This window comes from Alosa pseudoharengus, unplaced genomic scaffold (genome assembly GCF_046254945.1).
Source record: "Alosa pseudoharengus isolate Yale_2024_CS ecotype anadromous, Long Island Sound unplaced genomic scaffold, YU_APseudo_1.1 YU_APseudo_1.1_scf_3, whole genome shotgun sequence".
In the NCBI taxonomy this organism is placed as follows: Eukaryota; Metazoa; Chordata; class Actinopteri; order Clupeiformes; family Clupeidae; genus Alosa; species Alosa pseudoharengus.
In genome coordinates this window covers 47,884,598-47,910,103 of record NW_027468718.1, presented here as the reverse complement: position 1 = coordinate 47,910,103, position 25,506 = coordinate 47,884,598, and the positions used below count along the sequence as shown (strand labels likewise).

General features: G+C 43.0%; 1 protein-coding gene across 1 annotated transcript in view; it reads right to left on the bottom strand.

Annotated features, from left to right (window-relative positions):
- Window positions 1–1,841: 1,841 nt before the first annotated feature.
- dop1b (DOP1 leucine zipper like protein B) overlaps window positions 1,842–25,506 on the bottom strand; it is a 127,941-nt gene continuing 104,276 nt past the window's right edge. The window contains exons 28-40 of the mRNA XM_076264493.1: window positions 24,939–25,043; window positions 24,382–24,448; window positions 23,947–24,100; window positions 23,146–23,222; window positions 22,795–22,904; window positions 22,333–22,482; window positions 21,853–21,914; window positions 21,478–21,606; window positions 20,898–21,034; window positions 16,766–16,821; window positions 16,463–16,600; window positions 15,382–15,514; window positions 1,842–4,517 (exon numbers count right to left, since the gene is read on the bottom strand). Coding sequence (XP_076120608.1) covers window positions 4,260–4,517; window positions 15,382–15,514; window positions 16,463–16,600; window positions 16,766–16,821; window positions 20,898–21,034; window positions 21,478–21,606; window positions 21,853–21,914; window positions 22,333–22,482; window positions 22,795–22,904; window positions 23,146–23,222; window positions 23,947–24,100; window positions 24,382–24,448; window positions 24,939–25,043 — 1,576 coding nt within the window. The 3' untranslated portion in view covers window positions 1,842–4,259. The remainder of the gene's footprint in view (window positions 4,518–15,381; window positions 15,515–16,462; window positions 16,601–16,765; window positions 16,822–20,897; window positions 21,035–21,477; window positions 21,607–21,852; window positions 21,915–22,332; window positions 22,483–22,794; window positions 22,905–23,145; window positions 23,223–23,946; window positions 24,101–24,381; window positions 24,449–24,938; window positions 25,044–25,506) is intronic.

Genomic DNA, 25,506 nt, shown 5'->3' with positions numbered 1-25,506 from the left:
GGAAATGTGTGGGGCTGAATTAGTCTGTGACCCCTGTGGCACTGAGGGCCCTTGTGTGTTCAGAGAGCTGGACGAGGCCACACTGAGCCAGAGAGCTGGACGAGGCCACTCTGAGCCAGAGAGCTGGACGAGGCCACACTGAGCCAGAGAGCTGGACGAGGCCACACTGAGCCAGAGAGCTGGACGAGGCCACTCTGAGCCAGAGAGCTGGACGAGGCCACTCTGAGCCAGAGAGCTGGACGAGGCCACACTAAGCGCTTTCAGACATACGTGTAAGACCGGAGGTTCTGCCGATGTTAAACGGTGGGGCCGTATATCTGAACGACATAACCGGTCATATGGAAGTCCGAATTCACCCGGTGTTTATACTACCCCCGACCTAGTATTTCCTCCGGACATTATGTAAATGTGCTGTGTCTGAACGAGGAGTAGAACATTCGGTTAAAATCACACCTAGTGAGAGGGCGTGTTGGTGACGTTTCTTTCATGCGTCCATGTGGTTAGATCTGACTTAAATGCCAGTGTTATGATGGAGTGGCATAGTGCTGTCCAGAAAATCTCCAACCTGGAAAGATGCAGACATCACGGAGCTACTGTCCATGAGGGCATACAACATTTTGATAGAACACCTGAAAGGGACGTTAGAGACACGTTAGGCTACAACTGCATGGCAAGGAGAAACGAATTCAGAAGACTGAATCATCATAAGCAGAAGGCGCTGAAAAGGCAGTAGCCTATAGCGACGTCGTTGACGACAATAACAGGAGTATTTAATAAATTGTTAGCCAACATGGTTTTCTGTTCATTGATAGCCTTCATGACCTGCTGAGCTCGCTGATATTTGCTGAGCATATATGCCTAGAGAAAATGAAAACGAAGAAACCCCAACTTTGTTCCAAGCTCCTTACGTAAATGCTACACATGGGGAGAGGATGCTTTTGGAAAAAATAAACCATGAAAAAACGAAAAACGAACAACTTCACTGTTATTAATGTTAGTATTTTGTTTGTTGCTTAAAAACGTTGTATGATCTTGAAGTCTTGAGTTAGCCTACTGAATTGGCTGGTAGCCTACCATAAAGTTTGTGCATGCTCTCTCTCTCCTACGCAAACCAGATTTGGGGTTCTATAGCCTAGCTAATTCTGGTACATAACGTTGAAAACAGATAAATGTGTTTATTTGAAGCACACATACAAATACTGTAGGCTAGGTCAATTTCAAGTGCCCACTTACGTGACTAGCCTACTTCAAGTATTAGCCTTTGCACAATAGATTTCTTCTTCTTTAGCCTACATAATGATAGGCTATATTTTGTAAACAAGAAGCAGCTGTGACAGGCAGCGGCCGCATATAATCTGCGTCATGTCTCAGCATCTTGTGAACTCTACAAGCCCCCACCCCTCACTCGACAACCACACGGAGATTCTGTAATGTGCGTGTATGTCGTTCACACATACGTCCGTGTAAGGTCAGTATTAGGTCCGCAGTTTAGCATCATATCTGAATCATCCGAAGGGTAGGACCTCCGTTTGACAAACCTCCTCATATACTCCGGAGGTTATATCTGAAAGCGCTTACTGAGCCAGAGAGCAGAGCAGAACAGGACTAAGTGACACACACCGACCTGTGCATTTGCTGTGCCTGCCAGAGAGGTTTTCTAGCATGATATATAGAGCAGAGAGCTCCCTCTAGTGGTCACAGGACAGATGTCTGATAAGTCACTGTATGTCACAATACCAACCCACACAATGACATCCACATTAGCTGTAGCACAGTCATGCAATAGACCAAAAACCTTTTAAAAAATCCAATGCAAAGAATTAAAGGCTCATCAAACATAATTCATTTTATGATTGAGATTTATGATTCCACTTTAACAATGGACATGACAGACAAATAAGGATTTATTTTATCATTTAGAAATACACATAAAATAATGGTGCAAAGCATAATTGTGCAGGGCCCATACTGACAATAAACATTTGTGCAGACACAACCTGAAAGACCGCCAATGGTGCCTTTGATTCCCAACACACACACACGCACACACACACACACACGGTCCACATCATTCCCTTCATATGAAAAGACATGCAGTGCACAATGCAAGCTTGGTAAATGTTCCTGGTCTGTTTTTAAAAAAACAACATTCAGTGATTTCGTATTTGTCCCAGTGAACCCATCTGTAAAATAAGTAAGTCTCAGTACTCCCACCTGTTCAGGTAACTCACTGGGTCAAGCATCCAGACAGCTTGGGGACGAGAGTCAGAACATGGGGTCAAAGTGGTCTTAACCCTTTACTGTGCAGTAGTCAAGCCTTTTGAGTCCTCATATTACGGCCCTTTAATGAGCAGTAGTCAAGCCTTTTGAGTCCTCATATTACGCCCCTTTACTGTGCAGTAGTCAAGCCTTTTAAGTCCTCACTACTATGCTTTTACTATTAGCAGTCAAATGCACAGTGATTTAGAGAGAGAGGGAGAGATAGATAGATAGAGGGAGGGAGGGAGAGAGAATGCAAGCACCAGGGCAGGCCAGAGCACACGTGTACAGAGGGATGGCCTTACATTCGGGAGAGCACCTCTGAACTCTCTCTCACACACACACACACACACACACACAGAGAGTAAGAGGGACATTTCTGACTGAAGTAAACAGAGAAATAAAAGTCCCAAATTCCCACACTCTGACTCGACCAGTGCAACAAACAGAAAATGCATTTTTTCAGTAGCCAAGGCAACAAGGAAAATATAACAAACAGCCTTCAGAGAGAAAGACACCAGCAAGCAAACGGTTAAAGACGGTTAGAATGAGCACTTTTGTTTGGTCATCAAAGGTACAATATCTTCTAGAATCCCAAGTCCGCCCTTCCCCATAGAATCCTTTTAGATCTGATAGTTCCAGGCTGTCGTCATAGAGATGGAATATTTATATCAGATGAGAAGATCTCTGATGCTGGTATTCTTGGTCTTGTTTTCTTCTGTACAGTCTACAGGACGCTTCAACACTCTCTCAGATCCTCCTGCTCAGATGAACCTACAGATGACCCTCTGACCTCTCCTCCCATTCTCTGAACGGTGCTTTCAGTGTCACAGAAAGACAATCCTCTAGTCCATGCCAGACTGAGTGGGGGTCTTGCCACGTTGCACTGGGAGCGTGTAGTTCACCGTTCACCTACAGACAGGCCTGTCATGTAAAGCAGGATTTCCCTGATGCAAAGTCGTCCAAACACAACTTTAGATAGAGAAGCTCAGCATAGCAGAACAATGTATTTATTTCTGATCAAAGTAATAATCTTCCACGATAAGCGAGCATGAATCCAGGCTAGATCTGCCTACTTTTCTGCTCTTCTTCTAGTTCACCTGTCCTGTGAGCCTATCTAAATAAATAAACCTGAATAAACACTCAGACACTACTCTCTTCGGTGAGGCTGTTCAGAAGGCTCTCTCTATGCCTCTCTCACTGAGTAGACGTCTTAGCAAACAGACCCTCTCTGATCCTGGATCAGTCTCTCTGTGCCCTTCCCCTCTGACTGATTAGCCATGTCCACCTGTGCTATGTTCACCTGTGCTGTCCATCATAGTTAGCTATGTTCACCTGTGCTGTCCATCATAGTTAGCCATGTTCACTTGTGCTGTCCATCATAGTTAACAATGTACACCTGTGCTGTCCATCATAGTTAGCTATGTTCACCTGTGCTGTCCATCATAGTTAGCCATGTTCACTTGTGCTGTCCATCATAGTTAGCTATGTTCACCTGTGCTGTCCATCATAGTTAGCTATGTTCACCTGTGCCTGTTCTGTCTACCTTTCTATATCTCTCACTCTTTTAATACCTAATCAATAATCAATAACTATCTTTGCTAGGTTCCCTCTCTAATGTCAGTCAGTCTGTTTCTCTGTTTGCTAGGAGACCTGTCTCGCTGCCATCTCCACCACCTGTCTCCCTGCCTAGCTGTCTCACCCAACCCTCTCCATCTCCACCACCCGTCTCCCTGCCTAGCTGTCTCACCCAACCCTCTCCATCTCCACCACCCGTCTCCCTGCCTAGCTGTCTCACCCAACCCTCTCCATCTCCACCACCCGTCTCCCTGCCTAGCTGTCTCACCCAACCCTCTCCATCTCCACCACCTGTCTCCCTGCCTAGCTGTCTCACCCAACCCTCTCCATCTCCACCACCTGTCTCCCTGCCTAGCTGTCTCACCCAACCCTCTCCCCCTGTGGTCCCTCTATTCCCCAACTCCTCCTCCTCCTCGTCTCCTCTATCCCTCCATACTGCTGAGGAACTCGCCCTCGGTGATGACCTCCAGGCGCCTGAGCACGGCCTCGGAGCTGTGGGCCGGGTAGACGGCCGCGGGCCAGGGGTCACTGGGGTCACTGTTGCCAGGGCGACCCCTGAAAGAGCAACTGAGCGTGTGCAGGAAGGGCTGGAGCTGCGTGATGGAGGAGAGCGAGCGCAGCGTCAGCACAGGGAACTCCAACCGCTCCGTACTGGACTCCCCAACCACACCACTCAACTCCTGACCGAGGGAGAGAGAGTGGAGAGAGTGAAGGGGGAGAGAGAGAGAGAGTGGAGAGAGAGAGAGAGAGAGTGGAGAGAGAGAGAGTGGAGGGGGAGAGAGAGAGTGGAGAGAGAGAGTGGAGAGAGAGACAGAGGGTGAAAAGAGGAAGGAAAAGGAGGGGGGGACCATAAAGAAATACTTTAGATTCTTAAGATCCAACAGGTGAGTTTAAGCCATTGCTAGCATACTTTGCTCAGTCAGTACACATGTGTATAACCGTGAGTGTGAAAGCACAGGATGCATGTAAGTGAGTGAGTGAGAGTGAATCAGTATACAGTATATGTGTAAGGGATAATGTATAGAACGCCGGTCATTATTGGGAAAATAAGTCCCGACAGGGCGAACCGGACCCCGACACGCAATGGGAAAGCCCATTCAAGCCAATGGGGCGTTCTACTTGCCTTGTGAAGAGCCGTGTAATAAATATAAATATATATATATATATACAGTGGGCATCGCTTTCAAATGGCCACTTCAGTCGCGCATTACGAGGCGTGAAGCTGCGTGAAGCTTTAGTACCACTTTCAGCCACTGTGCGTCGCTCTGCCACTGTACATCGCTCTGTCAGTAGCCTGACTGCCTTCCCTTCTGAAAAAGCAGGAGGCTACCAAACATAATTGTTACCGAGAGGAATCCCAGCCTACGAATTCAATAACAAAATAAATCATGCATAATTAAACATTACCTCGATTAAGGCTACTTGGGTATGGCTTAAGGCTTGACTACACGGTGGTAGCGGAAATCGAAATCTGCTATGTTATTGTCAGTGTTGGGGGCAATGCAACTACGCAAATCAAAGCAGTGTCTTAATTTGCCCTACTTCTTGACTGCAATGTAGTCAATTGACTGCTTGACATGTCATTTTTATTTTTCTGTACAATAAACAAATACTGCTTTATGCCGCAGAATTACATTCATATTTGGCTGACTGCAGACGCGCCACTTCCCTCCCGATATTCCAAGATTAAGATAGTAGCCTATACAAAAAGCATACTATCATAAAAAATTCATTAAAACGAATAGCTATTTGCAATTTGACAAAACACTGGTCCTCATTTTGCGAATGCGAGGACGATATGAGCCTGTTGCATTTAGTTAGATGTCCGAGTCACGCATGTTTGAAAACCACTGGCTCGTAATCACAAGAATTTAACACACGACAGTTGGATAGCCTACTTCATCATGTCCCCATGCCTATACATTTTTGTGAGTAGCATAGAGATTGTTAAAAACAATAAAGTAGCCTATGTCTCTCCATTTGGGACATCGCAAACTTATATTTTTAATAGGGTAGACTACCGTCGGAGATGCTGACTGGCAAAGGCCTCGGGATAACACGTTATCTCCACTATCATCAGTCATGCCCCTTGATCAAAGTGGGGAATTAAATTAAAGTTTGAGAACCACTGGCTTAACAAGTTACCTGCAGTCCAGAGCAATATTCTGATGATCGGCGATGATATCGGCAAATGTTTGTTTTCCAAAGTAAGAAGTTCACTTCACCATGCACCTTCGACAATGAATAGCTCATTACAGTGCATGAAAATGCACTGTACTGTTCTTCCTAGGCAACTTCTTCTTCTTCTTATTACAGTGCATGAAAATGCACTGTACTGTTCTTCCTAGGCTTCTTCTTCTTCTTATTATTATTATTATTCCGCTTACCACTTTTTCTAGACGCAATTTCTCTTGAACAGTTTAACTTAGAAACTTCATTCAAACTTTGTAACGTAGGTCTTCAAACAGATCGGGTTGCTATCTCTTTTCAACTTTGAAACTTTTATACTTTTTAAACTATTAAAGAAAAACTTTTAAAAAATCCCCATAGACTTAACATTGCCGATTATGACATCATAATACGGCCATTAAGCAATTAGAATCCTATGGCAGGTGTTCGGGCCACCTGTTTCAACTGCCAGTCTCAGGCTTTAAAGCATACAAACTGGCCCTATTAAGACTACACATCCTGTTCAACTGCTTCCTCTGCCAAAAACTGTTTCAAAATAAAAGTCCTCACTACAATATTTCACTGTTAAACAATTTAACCCTTTAAACTACTGAACTTTTTAACTGTTTAGCCATTGTAACTGTTACTTGTCATCAACTATGACTCCTACCCACTGTAGCTAGTTAGCATGGTTAGCATGCTAGCATGTTAGCATGCTAGTTAGCATTTTTAGCAAAATTACTAAAAATGATTAGCTAAGTTAGCTAAGTCACATGGTTAGCATAGTTAGCATGCTAACATGTTAGTTAGCATTTTTAGCAAAACTGCTAAAAATGATTAGCTAAGTCACATGGTTAACATAGTTAGCATGCTAGCAAGTTAGCATGTTAGCATGCTAGTTAGCATTTTTAGCAAAATTACTAAAAATGATTAGCTAAGTTAGCTAAGTCACATGGTTAGCATAGTTAGCATGCTAGCATGCTAGTTAGCATTTTTAGCAAAACTGCTAAAAATGATTAGCTAAGTTAGCTAAGTTAGCATAGTTAGCATGCTAACATATTAGCATGCTAGTTAGCATTTTTAGCAAAACTGCGAAAAATGATTAGCTAGGTTAACTAAGTAACATGGTTAGCATAGTTAGCATGCTAGTTAGCATAGTTAGCATAACTGCTAAAATTATTAGCTAAGTTAGCTAAGTAACATGGTTAACATAGTTAGCATGCTAACATTGTTAGCATAGTTAGCATGTTTAATAAAACTACTAGAAAATGTTAGTTAAGTTAGCTAAGTAACATGGTTAGCATGCTAGCACTGCTATAAAACATTAGCTAAGTAGCATGGTTAATAGAATTAAAAATCTTAGCATAACTGCTAGCAAACATTAGAGCCATTCCAACTTTCAGTTATCGTCAAATATCTACCTATACACAGCCATTAAAATATTTGAATATCAACATTCATTCAACTTCCAGTCTGTCAACAACTTTTAAACTATTTACCTTCAACTTTTAAACGGTCTACTTTTAAACTACCATTAAACTATCTATTAAACTAGCTGTCTATCAACAACTTTTAAACTATACTGTCTATCAACAACTTTTAAACTATCTACATTCAACTTTTAAACAGTCTACTTTTAAACTATCAACTTTTATTAAGCTATGCAACCACCATGTCTATCCTAGCATCACCGTAGTAACCATCTCTATATTATCCGTTTTAACTATACATGATATTTTACATCACAACTTTAGCATTTTCATGCACTGGTAATTCCTTGGAATTGCATTTCTAGTTATTATTATTCCGCTTACCACTTTTTCTAGACGCAATTTCTCTTGAACAGTTTAACTTAGAAACTTCATTCAAACTTTGTAACGTAGGTCTTCAAACAGATCGGGTTGCTATCTCTTTTCAACTTTAAAACTTTTATACTTTTTAAACTATTAAAGAAAAACTTTTTAAAAATCCCCATAGACTTAACATTGCCAATTATGACATCATAATACGGCCATTAAGCAATTAGAATCCTATGGCAGGTGTTCAGGCCACCTGGATCTCAACTGCCAGTCTCAGGCTTTAAGCATACAAACTGGCCCTATTAAGACTACACATCCTGTTAAACTGCTTCCTCTGCCAAAAACTGTTTCAAAATAAAAGTCCTCACTACAATATTTCACTGTTAAACAATTTAACCCTTTAAACTACTGAACTTTTTAACTGTTTAGCCATTGTAACTGTTACTTGTCATCAACTATGACTCCTACCCACTGTAGCTAGTTAGCATGGTTAGCATAGTTAGCATGCTAGCAAGTTAGCATGCTAGTTAGCATTTTTAGCAAAATTACTAAAAATTATTAGCTAAGTTAGCTAAGTCACATGGTTAGCATAGTTAGCATGCTAACATGTTAGCATGCTAGTTAGCATTTTTAGCAAAACTGCTAAAAATGATTAGCTAAGTCACATGGTTAACATAGTTAGCATGCTAGCAAGTTAGCATGCTAGCTTGTTAACATGCTAGTTAGCATTTATAGCAAAATTACAAAAAATGATTAGCTAAGTTAGCTAAGTCACATGGTTAGCATAGTTAGCATGCTAGCATGTTAACATGCTAGTTCACATTTTTAGCAAAACTGCTAAAAATGATTAGCTAAGTTAGCTAAGTAACATGGTTAGCATAGTTAGCATGCTAACATGTTAACATGCTAACATGTTAGCATGTTAGTTAGCATTTTTAGCAAAACTGCTAAAAATGATTAGCTAGGTTAACTAAGTAACATGGTTAGCATAGTTAACATGCTAGTTAGCATAGTTAGCATAACTGCTAAAATTATTAGCTAAGTTAGCTAAGTAACATGGTTAACATAGTTAGCATGCTAACATTGTTAGCATAGTTAGCATGTTTAGTAAAACTGCTAGAAAATGTTAGTTAAGTTAGCTAAGTAACATGGTTAGCATGCTAGCACTGCTATAAAACATTAGCTAAGTAGCATGGTTAACAGAATTAAAAATCTTAGCATAACTGCTAGCAAACATTAGAGCCATTCCAACTTTCAGTTATCGTCAAATATCTACCTATACACAGCCATTAAACTATTTGAATATCAACATTCATTAAACTGCTAGAAAATGTTAGCTAAGTAACATGGTTAACATGTTAGCATTGCTATAAAACATTAGCTAAGTAGCATGGTTAGCATAGTTAGAAATCTTAGCATAACTGCAAGCAAACATTAGAGCCATTCCAACTTTCAGTTATCGTCAAATATCTACCTATACACAGCCATTAAACTATTTGAATATCAACATTCATTCAACTTCCAGTCTGTCAACAACTTTTAAACTATTTACCTTCAACTTTTAAACGGTTTACTTTTAAACTACCATTAAACTATCTATTAAACTAGCTGTCTATCAACAACTTTTAAACTATCTACTGTCTATCAACAACTTTTAAACTATCTACATTCAACTTTTAAACAGTCTACTTTTAAACTATCAACTTTTATTAAGCTATGCAACCACCATGTCTATCCTAGCATCACCATAGTAACCATCTCTGTATTATCCATTTTAACTATACATGATATTTTACATCACAACTTTAGCATTTTCATGCACTGGTAATTCCTTGGAATTGCATTTCTAGTTACACTTGTTACTGTTAAACGTAGGCCTAACTGGTATCATTACAAACATTATTCTGTGTCCTAAAACTGGCATATTTTATGGCATTGTGTCATGTAAATTCGTTGCAAAATCTAGAGAAATGTGTGAGGTGGTCAGCGGGGGACAATTGAGACACACATTGGATTGTGTTATTACTTGAACATTCCACACATATCCACAGCTGTGGTAGGCCTATCAGGGGCAGGAGGATTACTGTTAGCGCAGGCTTTATATAAAATTCTTTAACAGAAGGCCTCGAATGCAGGCTTGCCCTGTGGTTTGCGCAGCCTACAGTAAATAACAGACCCGCCACAATGTGCGGTATGATGCTTTTTTACGAGCAAGATGTTTTTGGTGCCCTACGCACACTGCATGTTCTTAAATAACAATGATCATCAGTAATATTCGACCATTAATTTGTGTAAATGGGCAAGCGTGACCACCTTGATTGGCTGATGATTGTAACGCGGGCATGATTCCAAACACCTCCCTTACGATAATGAGTGACAGGTGACAGGTCTCAGAATGCGTGCGCTACACAAGGACGGAAGATGATGAATAACTGGGGCCGTAGGCTATTCACAAAGGCTTTTATCTTACTACTAGGAGTAGGCTACTCCTAAATCGCACTTGAAGATTTTAGCTTGGAGTTTTCTCTTAAAAGTTATTCACAAAGCCTTTCAGACAACTCCTAAACTAGGAGTGACTCTTCGTTGCTATAGATGACGTCATTACTCATGCACGAGCTTGACTTAAGTGACCACCTTGATTGGCTGACGATTGTTGGCCGACGCGGGAATGATTCCAAACACCTCCCTTCCGATGATGAGTGACAGGTGACAGGTCGGAGAATGCGTGCGCTACACAAGTAGTGAGAAGGACGGAAGATGATTAATAACTGAATAAAAAGGCCTAGCCTAAATGAATAAAGAGTAAGGCAAAACAAATAGCCTAGTAGCCTAATGAAACATAGGCCTATGGATTGATGCAGTACCTTTGCAACATTATTAAATTAATCTGTCACCATATGCCTAGGCTACGTTTGCAAAGAGAACATTTTAACTTGATTCACAATGAAATGTTACATTTAATTTACATGTTAACAATGAGTAGTTTTGGTTGTTGTTGGTGGCGTTATTGCATTCCTTTTATGAATGCAAAATTGTTCCCTCGCGATTGGAAGTTCCTGTTGCCGCATAGCGCATTTCAAAACATTGCAGCGTAAAATGCCACAACAAGCTGTTTATGAATAGGTCTTAGTGAGTTAGGAGTCCTCTTGACTTCTTTTAAGCTCCCCCAGACTTTTAGGTGCTACTTTTAGGTCTAAAATGCTTCGTGAATTACTTTTTGTGAAAAAAATTAGGAGTCCTAAAGTTAGGAGTGACACGCCCATTATTTTTAGGAGTTGCTCCTAAATTCGCCAGTTAGGAGCTACTTTTAGCCTTAAAATTCTTTGTGAATACGGCCCCTGAATAAAAAGGCCTAGCCTAAATGAATCAAGAATAAGGCAAAACAAATAGCCTAGTAGCCTAATGAAACATACGGATTGATGTAGTATCTTTGTAACATTATTAAATTATTCTGTTCCTATGCCTACGTTTGCAAAAGAGAACATTTTAATTTGATGCACAATAATGTTACATTTAATTTACATTTTGACAATGATTAGCCTAGTTTTGGTTGTTGTTGGTGGCGTTATTGCATGTTAGTTATGCCTACAATGCAAAATTGCTTCCTCACTATTGAAAGCTGCATAGGATTTCAAAACACGGCAAAATGCCGCAGGTTTGTGAATAGGTCTGTGAGTTCTTTTAAGCTGTCAGAGGTGGGAAGGGGTGATTTGTTGGGGGGCAGGGCCGGATTAACTGGTCACAAATGTCTGATGGCCCCCCTTCCCCCCCAGCCAACGTGAATCGGGTGGTCAGTTAATAGGCTGAAGATTTTTCCTGCCATCTAAGGCAGCGGTCCCCAAACACCGGGCCGCGGCCGGTACATTCCTAACCGGGCCGTAGCCTACGACATAAGTTTAAAAAAAATGCATGCAAACTAAACTCAATTTAATTCGCAATAATGTCACGTTTTTACATGGCATAGGCCTATATGCAGTTGTTTGATTGCACGCATGTTTGCATTTTGCAAGGTCTATTTTCTTACGTCTGTCCCGCCTTCAACACTTTACATATTGCCTTCAGCGCTGCGCAGCCTCAGGTCAGCTCACTTCACTTGATCAGTTCTTGGCGAATGGTAGTGTCACACGAAGTTAGCTAAACTGCTAGAATGAGCATCAAAAAACAAGCATCTTTAGCAGACACTGGCCAGGGTGTTTAAGTTGCGAGAGCCGCTGCAGATATTTCTTACAGAAAAAAAGTCACCGTTAGCTGCACATTTTAGTGATGAGGACTGGGTGTCAAAACTCGCTTACCTATGTGGCATATTCGGGTTGCTTAATGACCTCAACCTGTCACTCCAGGGGCGAATGACGACTGTCTTTAAACTGGCCGATAAAGTCGCTGCATTTAAAGCCAAGCTTGATGTGTGGGGACGAACGGGGATGGGGTCAATTTGATGTTCCAAACAGTAGTGGGGGTTTTGGGAGAGACTGAGGCAGGGCCCTTTCTCTTGCAGCTGGTGCGCGATCACCTTGTTGCGCTTTCAAATGAGTTTGAGCGTTAGGCTACTTCCCATCCTCCAAAGATCCACGGCAAACCAATGAGTGGGTCCGCAACCCATTTGTCAATATCCCGAATAGTCCTAACATGTCAGCGCAGGAGGAAGAGCAGTTGATCGAAATTGCAAATGACGGTGGTCTTAAGAGTGTGTATGAGGAAACCTCTCTGGCGGGTTTTTGGATCAAAACCAAAGCAGAATATCCCGAGATAGCCGTAAAAGCTCTGAAAACGTTGCTACCATATCCCACCACGTATCTATGCGAGGCCGGGTTTTCTGCAATGACTGCAACTAAAACCAAATTGCGCAATCGACAGGACATTTCAAACACACTGAGGGTGTCACTGTCTTGTTGCAGGGAAACAAGCACAGGGCTCCCACTGATTATATTCGTAATGCACGTTTAGTTCCCATGTTTTGTTCCCATATTTTGTTAAGCATGTTCACACTTGATAGATGTAGCTTCAAGTTGTTCAATTTTCATAGTTCATATTGTTCAATTTTCACTTCTTCAAGTTCACGTTTTTCACGTTTTTAAGAGTTCGTTACCTTCACTGTTCATACATAACTGGAGCTAGTTCTTTTCAAGTAATGCATGCACAACACATATGGAACATGGAACCCCCGAACCCCCAATCCCCCCCCACGGTCCGTGAAAAAAAAATGGGAATCAAACCGGTCCATGGTACGTAAAAGGTTGGGGACCCCTGATCTAAGGCACGAGCGGTGAGGCCAAGCCTCACCAAGTAGCTCGTTTGTTTACAACTAACATTCCATTTAATTAAACTGCTTTATAGGCTATGCCGAAATAGTTTTCAACATTTTGAATATTAGTGTCGGGTGAATTGAAATGTTCTCAAAGTAGCCTAGCCTTATGGCTGAAAGCTGCTTGGGATCCCCCCCGTCAAGCAATATAACCATACAAACGCGCTTCCTGCACTCATTGTTTCAAAAAACTGAACTGAAGAGCTGTGGCACGGCACGGTATGCCCAATGAAAATAAATTAACGCAACGCAATGCAACACAACACAGACACCGCTTCTCTCGCGTCAGTCACTGACATGAACGAAACACAGAACCCGCTTCTCTCACGGCAGTCACAGTAGCCTAGAATAAATGCATGGAGAAAAACACTTCCCCATGACAAAGACATCGTAAAACACTGAAAGTTAATATTTTGTCACTAGCAACATATCGGAACTCCCCCTATTACCGTCGGTCCCGTATTTCCACCGTCTTGCGTGTACGTGTCACTTATATCCACTTCTATACAAACCAAGACAGCGGACTCCTAAAGAGACGCAACCACCCACACCATAGGTGTATCTAAATTAGCTATGTACCAAAGATGAAATTTTACCGTGACTCAAAGAGCTGTAAACAGTGTTGTAAGGCTGCGTGTACACAACCGCTTGGAGCTCCAGTGGAATTTTAATTTCACGACAAGAATTCTCGGTCTAACCGTCCATGTGCCGTTAAGAACCAAACCAGATTTTGTTCAAATCTACACACCTATGGCTACTGAAAAATGTAAGGTTAATTTAGCAAATGTCATTTTGAAGTGTTAAAAAACATCGTTGTTTTAGAATTTCTGAACAAAAGTGGTGATAATTGGGGGTGTTACGATACATCTGTCCTTTGTCAAATGTGTTATGTTCCAAGTAGCCTATGCGTAATTCTGCTGCATAAAGTTGTATGTTTATGACATTCAAGCAAGGAAAACGATGATTTGAAGACATCTGTTTCGTTGGAAGGGCAAGGGGTAGCAACAGGGCAACACAGAGACAGGCCCGATGGCAGGGTTGTTATGAGAGTATTAAAATCTGGGATAGCCTATTCTACGGCAACACAGCGGGGGAAAGTTAAAATACGTGATAAACACGGAAAAAGTTGGCATGCATTGTTTCGGTCCCCATGCACAGGGATTATTTGTCATATTATTAATCACATATGATTATTTGTGAAATTGTGCAAACAGGCGCAACACATTTGAAAAGGAAGGACTGGTAGCATGCAAGCTCACGAAAGATTGATTTAAGAACGTTATCACAGTGTGTGGCTGTGGCGCAAAGCAGCGCGGGCGGAAGACATGCGACAATTGGCAAGGGGAGGGTCATGTCTTTTTTAACAATTCTGTCGGAGGGTCATTGAACAATTTCTAGCAGGCAAGGGAGGGTCATGCAACTTTTGACTGAAGCACTCAAAATTCCTCCGGTGGCCCCGTCAATAAATAACGAACAGTCCCTAGATTGCTGCTGGGCTATATGTCTTGGTTCATGTCCGTTCACAACTCATTGCCGTCAAACGCGTAGCCTATCTCGCGGTTGCATCCATTACAAACAAACATGCAATGTGAACGTCTGGGATTGGGAAGACCACTAAATGCTCTACTGAATAAGCACGAAGTCAAACCTTTAAATGAAAAACACTCTTTAATAATCAAAAAAATAAACCGCTAATGAAGTAAACTTGTGACCTTAAAAAATCGTTTATCGCCTGTAACTCCGTGATAACAGGACGTAACAGGAAGGCATTTGGCTGAGCAACGGAGGTTAATATGCTCTATATTTTGTTCAAATGATGTCTGTCTATCATCGTTGCACTCGGAGAAAACCAGAATGTTTAATTTGTCCTGCGTTTCTTCTACGGCTGCAAACGGGATTCACTCGCAGTTAACCAAATATTTCTTTATTAGGGCAGGACAGGCATATTTCTGGCTATTAAATGATTTCTAAACCAGTCTGCTAAAGTCTGTAGTGAAGTCTGTGTAGGGTTTTCCAGGCTCCATTTCTTTTTACGAGACACCCTCACTTGAGCCATCTACCGGTTGTTTGGGTTGTTGCAGCGTCTCACTGGGAAAATACAAATTAAAGTCGCGTGATACCGCGTGATCCCACGCGCGGACCGCAAGTGAAGCTGGCCAAGTCGAAGCACTGCCCACTGTATATATATATATATGTATATATATATATATATATATATATATATATATATATGTGCATGTGTGTGTGTGTGCATGTGTGTGTGTGTGTGTGTACCCCATAGCGTCGCTGTAGTCCCTCCAACACTCTGCTGATGTGTGGGGTACACTCCTGTTCTCCCTCCAGTAGGTTGTTTTCTGGCCCACTGTAACTGTCAACATCCACCTCAGGAACAAAGGCCCAGCGATACCTACACACACCACACACACACACACCACACACACACACACACACACACACACAGTGTGAGAAAAGGGGGTACAAAATATTTCAAAAGGCAATATGAAGAAAATCAATACATTTAAATGCTCAAAGTCAGGTAAAGAGTATACAATCAACAAATTCATAACTTGCAGCTCTGTGAATGTCATTTATTTACTAACTTGTCCTTGTGGACTACAACACATTGGCAAGACCAACAGGCAACTGAGAATCCGAATCAACAAACACAGGAGTGGCATCCACAGACAGGACAATAGATCATCAGTGGCCAGACACTTCTCCACTTGGAGGTAGTGGGAACTGAAGGTCTATCACCCAGCCGCAGAAGCCGTGACGTGGAAAGCAAACTTCGACAATGTGAAGCACGCTGGATTTTTTACTTGGGCACATTGTCTCCTGGAGGACTCAACGAAGACTTTGACCTGACATGTTTTTTATAAACATGGACATTTGAGTGTGACTAATATTAATGTCTCCCCTGCAATGTGCACTTGTAAGGTGATGCAGTATGTGAGTGTTGCTAATGTTTTGCTTCTGGAATGGATGATTGAAAATGTAGTTAGCCTCTGGTGCATGTTAATTGATTGCTAATTGAGTGTTTGGTCAAGTATACTGTGATTGGTCCATTTGAATCCTGTTAATGATGTCATGTCCTTTATATGCTGTGAACTCTGATTGCTGAGAATTTGCACTGAGGATAGCGTCACCCGAAACGTTTGCACTTGCACTGTAGTTTACCTGTATAGTCTGGTGAGCCAATAAATCACGTTTTAATGTGAAACTCGGTTTTTGAAGACATTTTTGAAGAGCGAGCTCCTTCCTTGATTTGTGTTCTTATTAAAAGGCAATAGGGGAACATGTGTTTTGTTTTTGCTTGTCAAAACAGATGCATGTGTGTGTGTGTGTGTGTGCTCACATCTGAAAGAGCGGCATGCGTTCTGGGGGGAATGAGATGGCCATGTCCAGGAACTTGCAGGCGGACAGATACATGTCCAGATCCGACGGAGAGAACGTCAGAACGCCATTCTTCTCCGGAGCGCCACGTGCCTTAGTCCTGATGGAGAGAGAGGGGGAAAGAAAGAGAGAGAGGGAGAGAAAGAGAGGGGGAATAAACAAATAGAGTAAGAAAAGAACAACTTGAAGAACAGAGAGATCAGAGAGATAAGAAACAAAGGATTAAGGGAAATGTAGGCATGGGTCAGTGTAAGACAGAACTCACTTTAATGCCTCTTTGTCCTCCATCAGAGCTTTCTCCAGACGAACAAAACTACGGATCTATTAGACAATAAAAAGACAAAACCATCTTCAGTGAAAGCCAGAACTGAAAGTGAGAAGGAACACAAAATCACCACTGGACACTCACAACACAACACCCATCACAGGATCCTAACATCTAACATGACAGGGGGCACCATTCTCACATTCTCAGTAGTTTTTTGGAAGTGTAAACACACACTAACAGCTGAAACTATCTGACCAGTCACTCAGACGTGTGATGGGTGGCGGCCAGGCGTTTTGTGCTCTGTAGAACTCACACTTAACTCATTGAATGCCAAGCTGTTTTCGGAAGCTTTGTCCTAGAGTGCCAGCAATCTAGACCATTGTTGATGATTTTTGTACAGCCACAGCATATTCTGTGTTATAGCTATGAACACATACACATACTCGTTTAAAAGGTGAGACTTTAAGCTCTCAGTGGGTGCAAACCGTGTATTTCTACACGCCTCTGTTCCTGAGAAATTCCAAGCTAAACAGTGGCTAGTTTTCATCAAAATCGCTGTTTTTTTCTAGAAATGGAGATATAACGTCTTTCATGAAATATGAAGTGTTGCCTGTAAACTTTTCGGGAAGTGATCAGCAAGACCTGGCGAGACTGCCACCTAGTGATAGACCCACGAAAATGGCCTGGTTTTGAGTTCCCAAAATCACATATAAGGTGTGTTAGAGTGTCTAGTTTCGTAATTTAAAAAAAGCTAAAAACGTGATATTACGCATGAGAAAGAAAAACGTAATATTACATTTTTGGCAGCATGTGCAGAGAAGGGGGGCTACAGGGGCTCTTTGATGTCCAAGTGCCCTTTTGACAAGACCCGTTTTTTACTTTTTAAAATTTGTGAAAACGTGAATATTTGCTAAAATGTCTCATTAATAGTTTGTGAAATTAGAAATTTACAAAAATAACAATTTTCTGTGTTAATTTAAATGCCTTGTGGCCACCAATCCATGACGTCATACATTCAGTGAACTCTCAGAAGGTGCACGCAGGCACAGTGCTGCAGGAGACGTTTGGGTGCACGCAGGGGCGTAGCCAGGATTATTTTATAGGGGGGGCCAGCTGGGTCCAGACTTTTTATTGGGGTGGCACTTGGGAATCAAAACTACTATTTAAAAACTACTCAAAAAGTTTTGAAGATTAGGATAGCCTATTTTAACCCTTAGAACCCGATTGACGCAAAGTGCGTCAAAAAACACACCCTTTCTTCTCTGTTACATTGCTCCGGAACGGTTCATCGCAGCGAGATGAAACCTTTATTGCACGACAGAGCAGAAGTGGGGCTTTCCAACGAGACTTCACACTTGTCTGTACGATCAAGTATGAAAATTAAAAAAAAATCATGAAATTAAATCAAATTGCACCATATTTACAGTCTATACTTCTCTGCGTTCACCTGCACACACATTACTCTCGTTTGAATTACTCGCGAACCCGTGATCGCATTGATATGGCAAGCATATCAGATGAAAGAGTTAGGCACAGGGCTATCCATTGGTACCATGTTTATCGACCCTTCTGGCTTATAAAACCAGACGAAGTGACTGCAAAATAATAACGTCATGTACACAAACCAACACTGCACACTCATTACTCTCGTTTGAATTACTCGCGTTCATTGTCATGAACAAAGTGAAGGCAAAAAGGTGTTTTTTTGTCGAATAAATTAGGATGCAATGTGAGTCTCGAATTGGATGCCATGCAGGAATTTGCTGGGATCTCAAAACCGCATTATGAACATACTTTGCCATAGAGAAACACATGATAGCGTTGGATTATGAACATGCCTTGCCACTACAACACACAAAAACGTGGGGTAAGTGGAGCTATATGAAGTTATTATTTTGATGACATTTCGTCTGTTTTATAACCAGAAGGATGTACTTGGTATCAAATGATAGCTCTGTATCTCCTCTTTCATCTGACATGCGTGGCATATCTATCAGATCACGGGTTCGTGAATAGGGCCTAATTCAAACGATAGTTGGTTTTTTGTACATGATGTTATTTTGCAGTCACGTTGTCTGTTTTTATAGCCCAGAAGCATCGATATACTTGGTACCAATATATAGCACTGTGTCTCCTCTTTCTTCTGATATGCTTGCCATATCTATGCGATCAAGGGTTCGCGTGTAATTCAAACGAGAGTAGCCTAATGGGTGCGCAGGTAAACTATAAATATCAATCAATTTGATTTAATTTCATGATTTTTTTTTTGTTTTCATACTTGATCGCACAGGCAAGAGTTTAGTCTCGTTGGAAAGCCCCACTTCTGCTCTGTCACGCAATTAAAGTTTCATCTCGCTGCGATGAACAGTTCTGGAGCAATGTAACAAAGAACTCAGGCAAAGCAGCCTCTGCCTGACCAGCTATGGCAAGAACCACACGCAGTCAGCAAATTATGTTTTTTATATAAAGTAGCCTAGCCTAGGCCCCATTAGCCTACTTTTATTGGAGCCATGATATGTGCCTAATATGCTTGCATTTCACCCGAATTTTATCGAAATATTTTTGTAACAGCGTTACCGCAGGCATCCGATTATTTCTGATCAGCCCCACACGTCAATGTCAGAGCCTACTTAAGGACAGCCCAACGCAGCTCACTTGGCTATGATTCGTGACACATTCTAACATCTTATTAGCATTAATGTTCCAACTCATCAACTCACCTGTTGTTACTGAGGTTAAGTAGTAGGCTAGTCTACTGTCAAGTGTTTTTAACAGATGACTTGAATTGTCCTGCTGCTGCTGCTGCTGCACTAGCCTACTCACGATGTGATCACAACCGTGGGCTACACTTCCTGACTGGGCCAATGGTCATAGATAGAGTGCAGTAATTGGTTCAGTCCCTGCTTTGCAAAGTGCCGTCGAAAACGGCAGCAATTATTTTTTTCTTTTTTACTTTTCACTAAACGGAGCTGGGGGGGCCAGCAGGGTGGCCAAGCTTTGACCAGTGGTGGCCGTGGCCCCCCCCCTGGCCACCACGTAGCTCCGCCCCTGGGTGCACGGTAAGGTCACTTGGCAGTTAGCCTATCTGAACATGCAATAGTATTCAGCTTAGAGATAGAGAATAAAATGTTTAAAGTTGTTTCATGTTTAATGAAGTAGGCTATCAAACCCGTTTTAACCATGTCATGGTCCATCCATTTCAATAACCTGGCAGCTTCGAAAATCTAAGGCTGAAGGTTCATAACATATTCTTTTAGGTTACTATGTTATAGTAGCTTAGGTTAGTAGACATAGTTCATAAAACAGAGTAGGCAAACCTTTTCTAAATAGTCATAAGCCGACGACATAGGCTACTGTAGTTGTTTAACTAACCCAATTCCACACGTCGTTCTCTGTTTACAGTAGGCTACATTACGCGTCATTTCACTCAGTGGCCACACGCACAGCACGTGAATCTGCAAGACACCAGCTTGCTAATGGTGGTAGTTCACTGTGATAAACATTAAAATTATAGCCTGACGGCCCTAGCAGTGGCGCGACTGGCTGGGGCACCTGCACCGTACGCCGGCGACCCGGGTTCGATTCCCGCCCCGTGGTCCTCTCCGGATCCCACCCCGACTCTCTCTCCCACTCACTTCCTGTCAATCTCCACTATCCTATCTGATTAAAGGCATAAAAAAAATATATATATATACTTTAAAATTATAGCCTGACAAGCCAGACTAGGCAATAACATATTTGCTGCCGCTAGGGTGTGTCTAGATTTCTAGGCTATTAAAATTAGCTTTGAATTTAATCAATAAGATGGAAGATGTTTTATTTTGATATAATTTGCATGTAGCCTATGTATTCTCTATTGGGTTGTAATCAAAATTAAGTTTTAAATAAAGTTAACACGTTTTCTGAACATTTTGTTCCATGTGCCCTTTTTTAAAATTTGAGCCCCTGCCCCTTCAAAGGTCTCTGCACGCCCCTGCCCCTTCAAAGGTCTCTGCACGCCCCTGCACCACACCCCTGCTGCACGCCCCTGCCCCTTCAAAGGTCTCTGCACGCCCCTGGTTTTTGGCACTCAATGAGTTAAGAGCGGAATGTTGGATTAGAACATATAAACAGGACGGGAGGTTCTCACCAGTTCCGTGACCATGATGGGCCAGAGGGAGGTGAGGTGCTGCGGGGAGATCCGCAGCAGGAGAACGCGGAACATGAGGAACATCTGAGCCGCTATGGACGGAGTCTGACCCATACGCAGGTTCTCTGTTAGACGCTCTGCACGAGAGAATGAGGTCATACACACACGTGCATACACACACACACACACACACACACACACACACACACACACACACACACACTGTACACACGTGCATACACACACGTGCATATACACAAACACACACACACATACACACGTGCATATATACACACACACACACACACACACACACACACACACACACACACACACACACACACGTGCATATATACACACACACACACACACGTGCATATATACACACACACACACACACGTGCATATATACACACACACACACACACGTGCATATATACACACACACACACACACGTGCATATACACACATACACAAACTTTGCATAAGGACACACACAAAGACACCATGTGGACCCAAATATAGCAGACACAGACACACACACACACACATACACACACACACACACACACACCGTACCCTGTATGAGGGGCAGGTAGAGATGGTACTGGTCGAGTTCTCCACTGAACATGGCGAAGGCCTGCCTCTTCAGCAGCATTGGCTTCTGCTCCACACTGGGGAAGAGCTTCAGAGAGCTGCTCTGCATGCCTATAAACACACACACACACACACACACACACACACACACACACACACACACACAATTATGCATACATTGAAGCACTTGATTAATTGAAGCAAATATTAATTTATCTCCTACACTAACCAACCCCTGGCACACATAAACACACTTCTACCCTGCATGATGTGGCACTGGTCATGTTGCCTTGCACGCACATGTACACAAACACAAACACACACACACACACACACACATACACACACACAGCTTACTCATCAGGTCCTTGAACATGGTCTTCTCATGGGTGAGGAGATGGTCAATGATAGCCCTCCAACTGTAAACAAAGAGGTCAAGGTTACAGAACAATCCTACAAACAAGGGGTTATGGGATGTGTAGGCCACTAAGTATGTGATTTGGGATGTGTAGGCCACTAAAAGTGTATGATTTGGGACATGTAACCCACTAAATGTGTGATTTGGGACGTGTAGGCCATTAGAAGTGTATGATTTGGGACGTGTAGGCCACTAAATGTGTGATTTGGGACGTGTAGGCCACTACTGTAAGTGTGTGATTTGGGACATGTAACCCACTAAATGTGTGGTTTGGGAGATGTAGGCCACTAAGTGTGTGATTTGGGATGTGTAGGCCATTAGAAGTGTATGATTTGGAACATGTAACCCACTAAATGTGTGGTTTGGGACGTGTAGGCGTGTATGAGTTGAGTGTGGTCTGGGGTGTGTGCGGTGCGTACTGGCAGGTGCAGGAGGGGTCCATGTGGAAGAAGAGGGGGTCCATGTAGAGCTCCAGCACCTCTTTCTTCCAGGCACGCTTGGTGTAGGCGTACCCACTCAGACTGCTTAGCAGCTGGGCACCCGCACCAAAACTAGGCATGTTGTAGGCACTGGGGGAGAGATGGAGGGATGGAGAGAGAGGAGGGGTGAACAAGAGAGAGAGAGGAATAGAGAGAAAGAAGGGATGGAGAAAAATAGAGTGGGGGGGAGGAGAGGTAGATATGTTGATACATAGGAATGGGGCAGTAGATATGATGGTATATTCACTGTATATAACTGTATTTTCTCAGTGCTGTCAAACAACTCCTGGGGTAAGCTGAATAAAGCTAATTTAGTTTTCTTAATGCAGAGACAAATCTATGATAGTGGTGGTTACCTGAGGTTCTTCAGGTATTAAATAAGTCTGTGGTAGCGGTGGTTACCTGTGGTTCTTCAGGTAGGGGTAGACGTAGTACATGAGGCGTGAGATCAGTGGCACAGCCTTGTCCTTCTCATCACTACGGTACACCATGTCCAACAGAGGAGCCAGGATCTGGACACACACATAATATTTATTCAGCATCACATGCTTGCAAAAGCTGTGTGTGCACATATACAAATACACTTTGCTTGGGACAAGCACATGATCTCTGGTATGTGACCAAACTCATACACACAGGTACACACACACACACACACACACACACACACACACACACACACACACACACACACACACACTTTCAGGTTCACACACACACACACACACACACACACACACAGTGCTGTGTTACCTCAGCTAGGAGGGCCAAAGCCTGTACACTGTAGACAGAGGGGGCCGATGAGGAGACCATAGCACTGGCCTGACCAGCTGAGAGAGGGAGGGAGAGAGGGAGGGAGAGAGAGAGGGAGAGAGTGGGGGGGAGAGAGGGAGAGAGAGGGAGAGAGTGGGGGGGGAGAGGGAGGGAGAGAGAGATGGAGAGAGTGGGGGGGAGAGAGGGAGGGAGAGAGAGAGGGAGAGAGGGAGAGAGTGGGGGGAGAGAGGGAGAGAGTGGGGGGGAGAGAGAGATGGAGAGCGGGAGAGAGTGGGGGGAGAGAGAGATGGAGAGAGTGCGGGGGAGAGAGGGAGAGAGAGAGAGATGGAGAGCGAGAGAGAGTGGGGGGGGGAGAGGGAGGGAGAGAGAGAGGGAGAGAGGGAGAGAGTGGGGGGAGAGAGGGAGAGAGTGGGGGGGAGAGAGAGATGGAGAGCGGGAGAGAGTGGGGGGGAGAGAGAGATGGAGAGAGTGCGGGGGAGAGAGGGAGAGAGAGAGAGAGGGAGAGCGGGAGAGAGTGGGGGGGGAGAGGGAGGGAGAGAGGTAAAGAGAATGAGAAAAGAGATACGAGGAGGAGAGTGAGGAAAAAAGGAGGGAGTGAAAGAGAGAGAGGGAGAAAAAGTGTGGAAGAGTGTGGCCAAAAGGGGGGAAAAAGCTTACTTTACATGTTCATTTTTCGAATTCTAAAACTGAAAACATCATTCAGCATCTTTAGCACATGACGACAGGCAAACAGCCATCATGAATAGGGGGTTAAAGGGATATCTGGATTTTCATGGTTACCATCAAGGTCGTTGTCCTCAGGGTCGTCCTGGTCCTCCTGCAGGCAGACCTGTGGCTGGGCTTTCACTTCCAGGTTACGGCTTAGCCAGCTGGTCTGCTCAAGAGATGAGCCCGCCACGCCCCCCACCGCCTCCAGGATACGCTGGGTCACTTCCTGGAAAGGTCAGTACCATGGAAACGAAACACTTCAGGCAAGAATGAGGACGAATGAGGACGATCAGGGTCGACAACCTGAAGCATCTGGTCAATTTATGTTTTCTAAACATTGTTTCTAAATATTTCACATCTTTGAGACTGAGATATGTTTAGTGACTGTTTGTTTATGTCATTTTAAAGACTGAGAGCCTGAAGCTGTGTTTGTTTCTAAATATTTCTCCTATTTGAGACTGAGACACGGTTAGTAGGTGTTTGTTTATGTCACTTTGAAGGCCCCACCTGTAACTCTCTGGTGTCTCTCTTGTTGTCGATGTTGGGGAGACGATTCACAAAGTCATTCAGGATGCTGTTACCATGACAATGAGTGAGGAAGACAGAGAGAGAGAAAGAAAGAAAGAAAGAAAGAAAGAAAGAGAGAGAGAGAGAGAGAGAGTGGCAGAGAGAAAGGATGAGACAGTAAATGTACCTACTGGCTCAGCGGGGTTTTAAGATTAAAATGAATATCAGCTATGAAAGTCCATTACGTCCTTAACGTGTCCATTACCAAACATGTTTTATTCATTTTATTATCAATAATGTCTGGCCAGAGTAGTGGATTTCAAACAATTCTGATGTCATATCCTGTGTTCCATTCCCAGAGGAAGGTCTAATGCATCTGTGGGACTTCAGCCCAACATTATACACACTCCTCATCTATTCAGGTACACACAGAGTCAGAAAACCATTAAACACCTCTCAGACAGGCATTAATAATCAACACAGCACTCATGGCTCCAAATGCAGATGCTAATGGGCAGACTGCTCCAGACAGCACTAATGGCTGGCCGCACACTCACCCCAGGAGCAGGAAGTGTCCAGGTGGGGCCAGGTTGAGCTGGGCCGACTCCCTGAGCAGACTGAGGAGGGGCAGCACGTTGTCATGGAGACTCTGGGCAGGCAGGCTGTAGGGAGGACATCACATGGTTAATGGAGGACTACGGGGTAACAGGGTTATTGGTGGGTTACTGTGTCTGTGTACCGGAGAGTGTGTGCATTTACCTGGGAGTAGGAGTGTGTCTGCGAGTGTGTGTGTACCTATGTGTGTGAGTTTGGTCACATTCTTGAGATCATGTGCTGTCTGAAGCAAAGTGTATTTGTATATGTACACACACAGCTTTGGCAAGATTGTTAATAAATATTGAATACATATATTTGTGTGTGTGTGTGTGGTAGGTGCATGTTAGGGATGGGCATTCTAAAGCAGATAGCCTACATGCACATGTGTTCTAAAGCAGATAGCCTACATGCGCTGCAGTGTTCTAAAGCAGATAGCCTACATGCGCTGCAGCGTTCTAAAGCAGATAGCCTACATGCACATGTGTTATAAAGCAGATAGCCTACATGCACATGTGTTCTAAAGCAGAT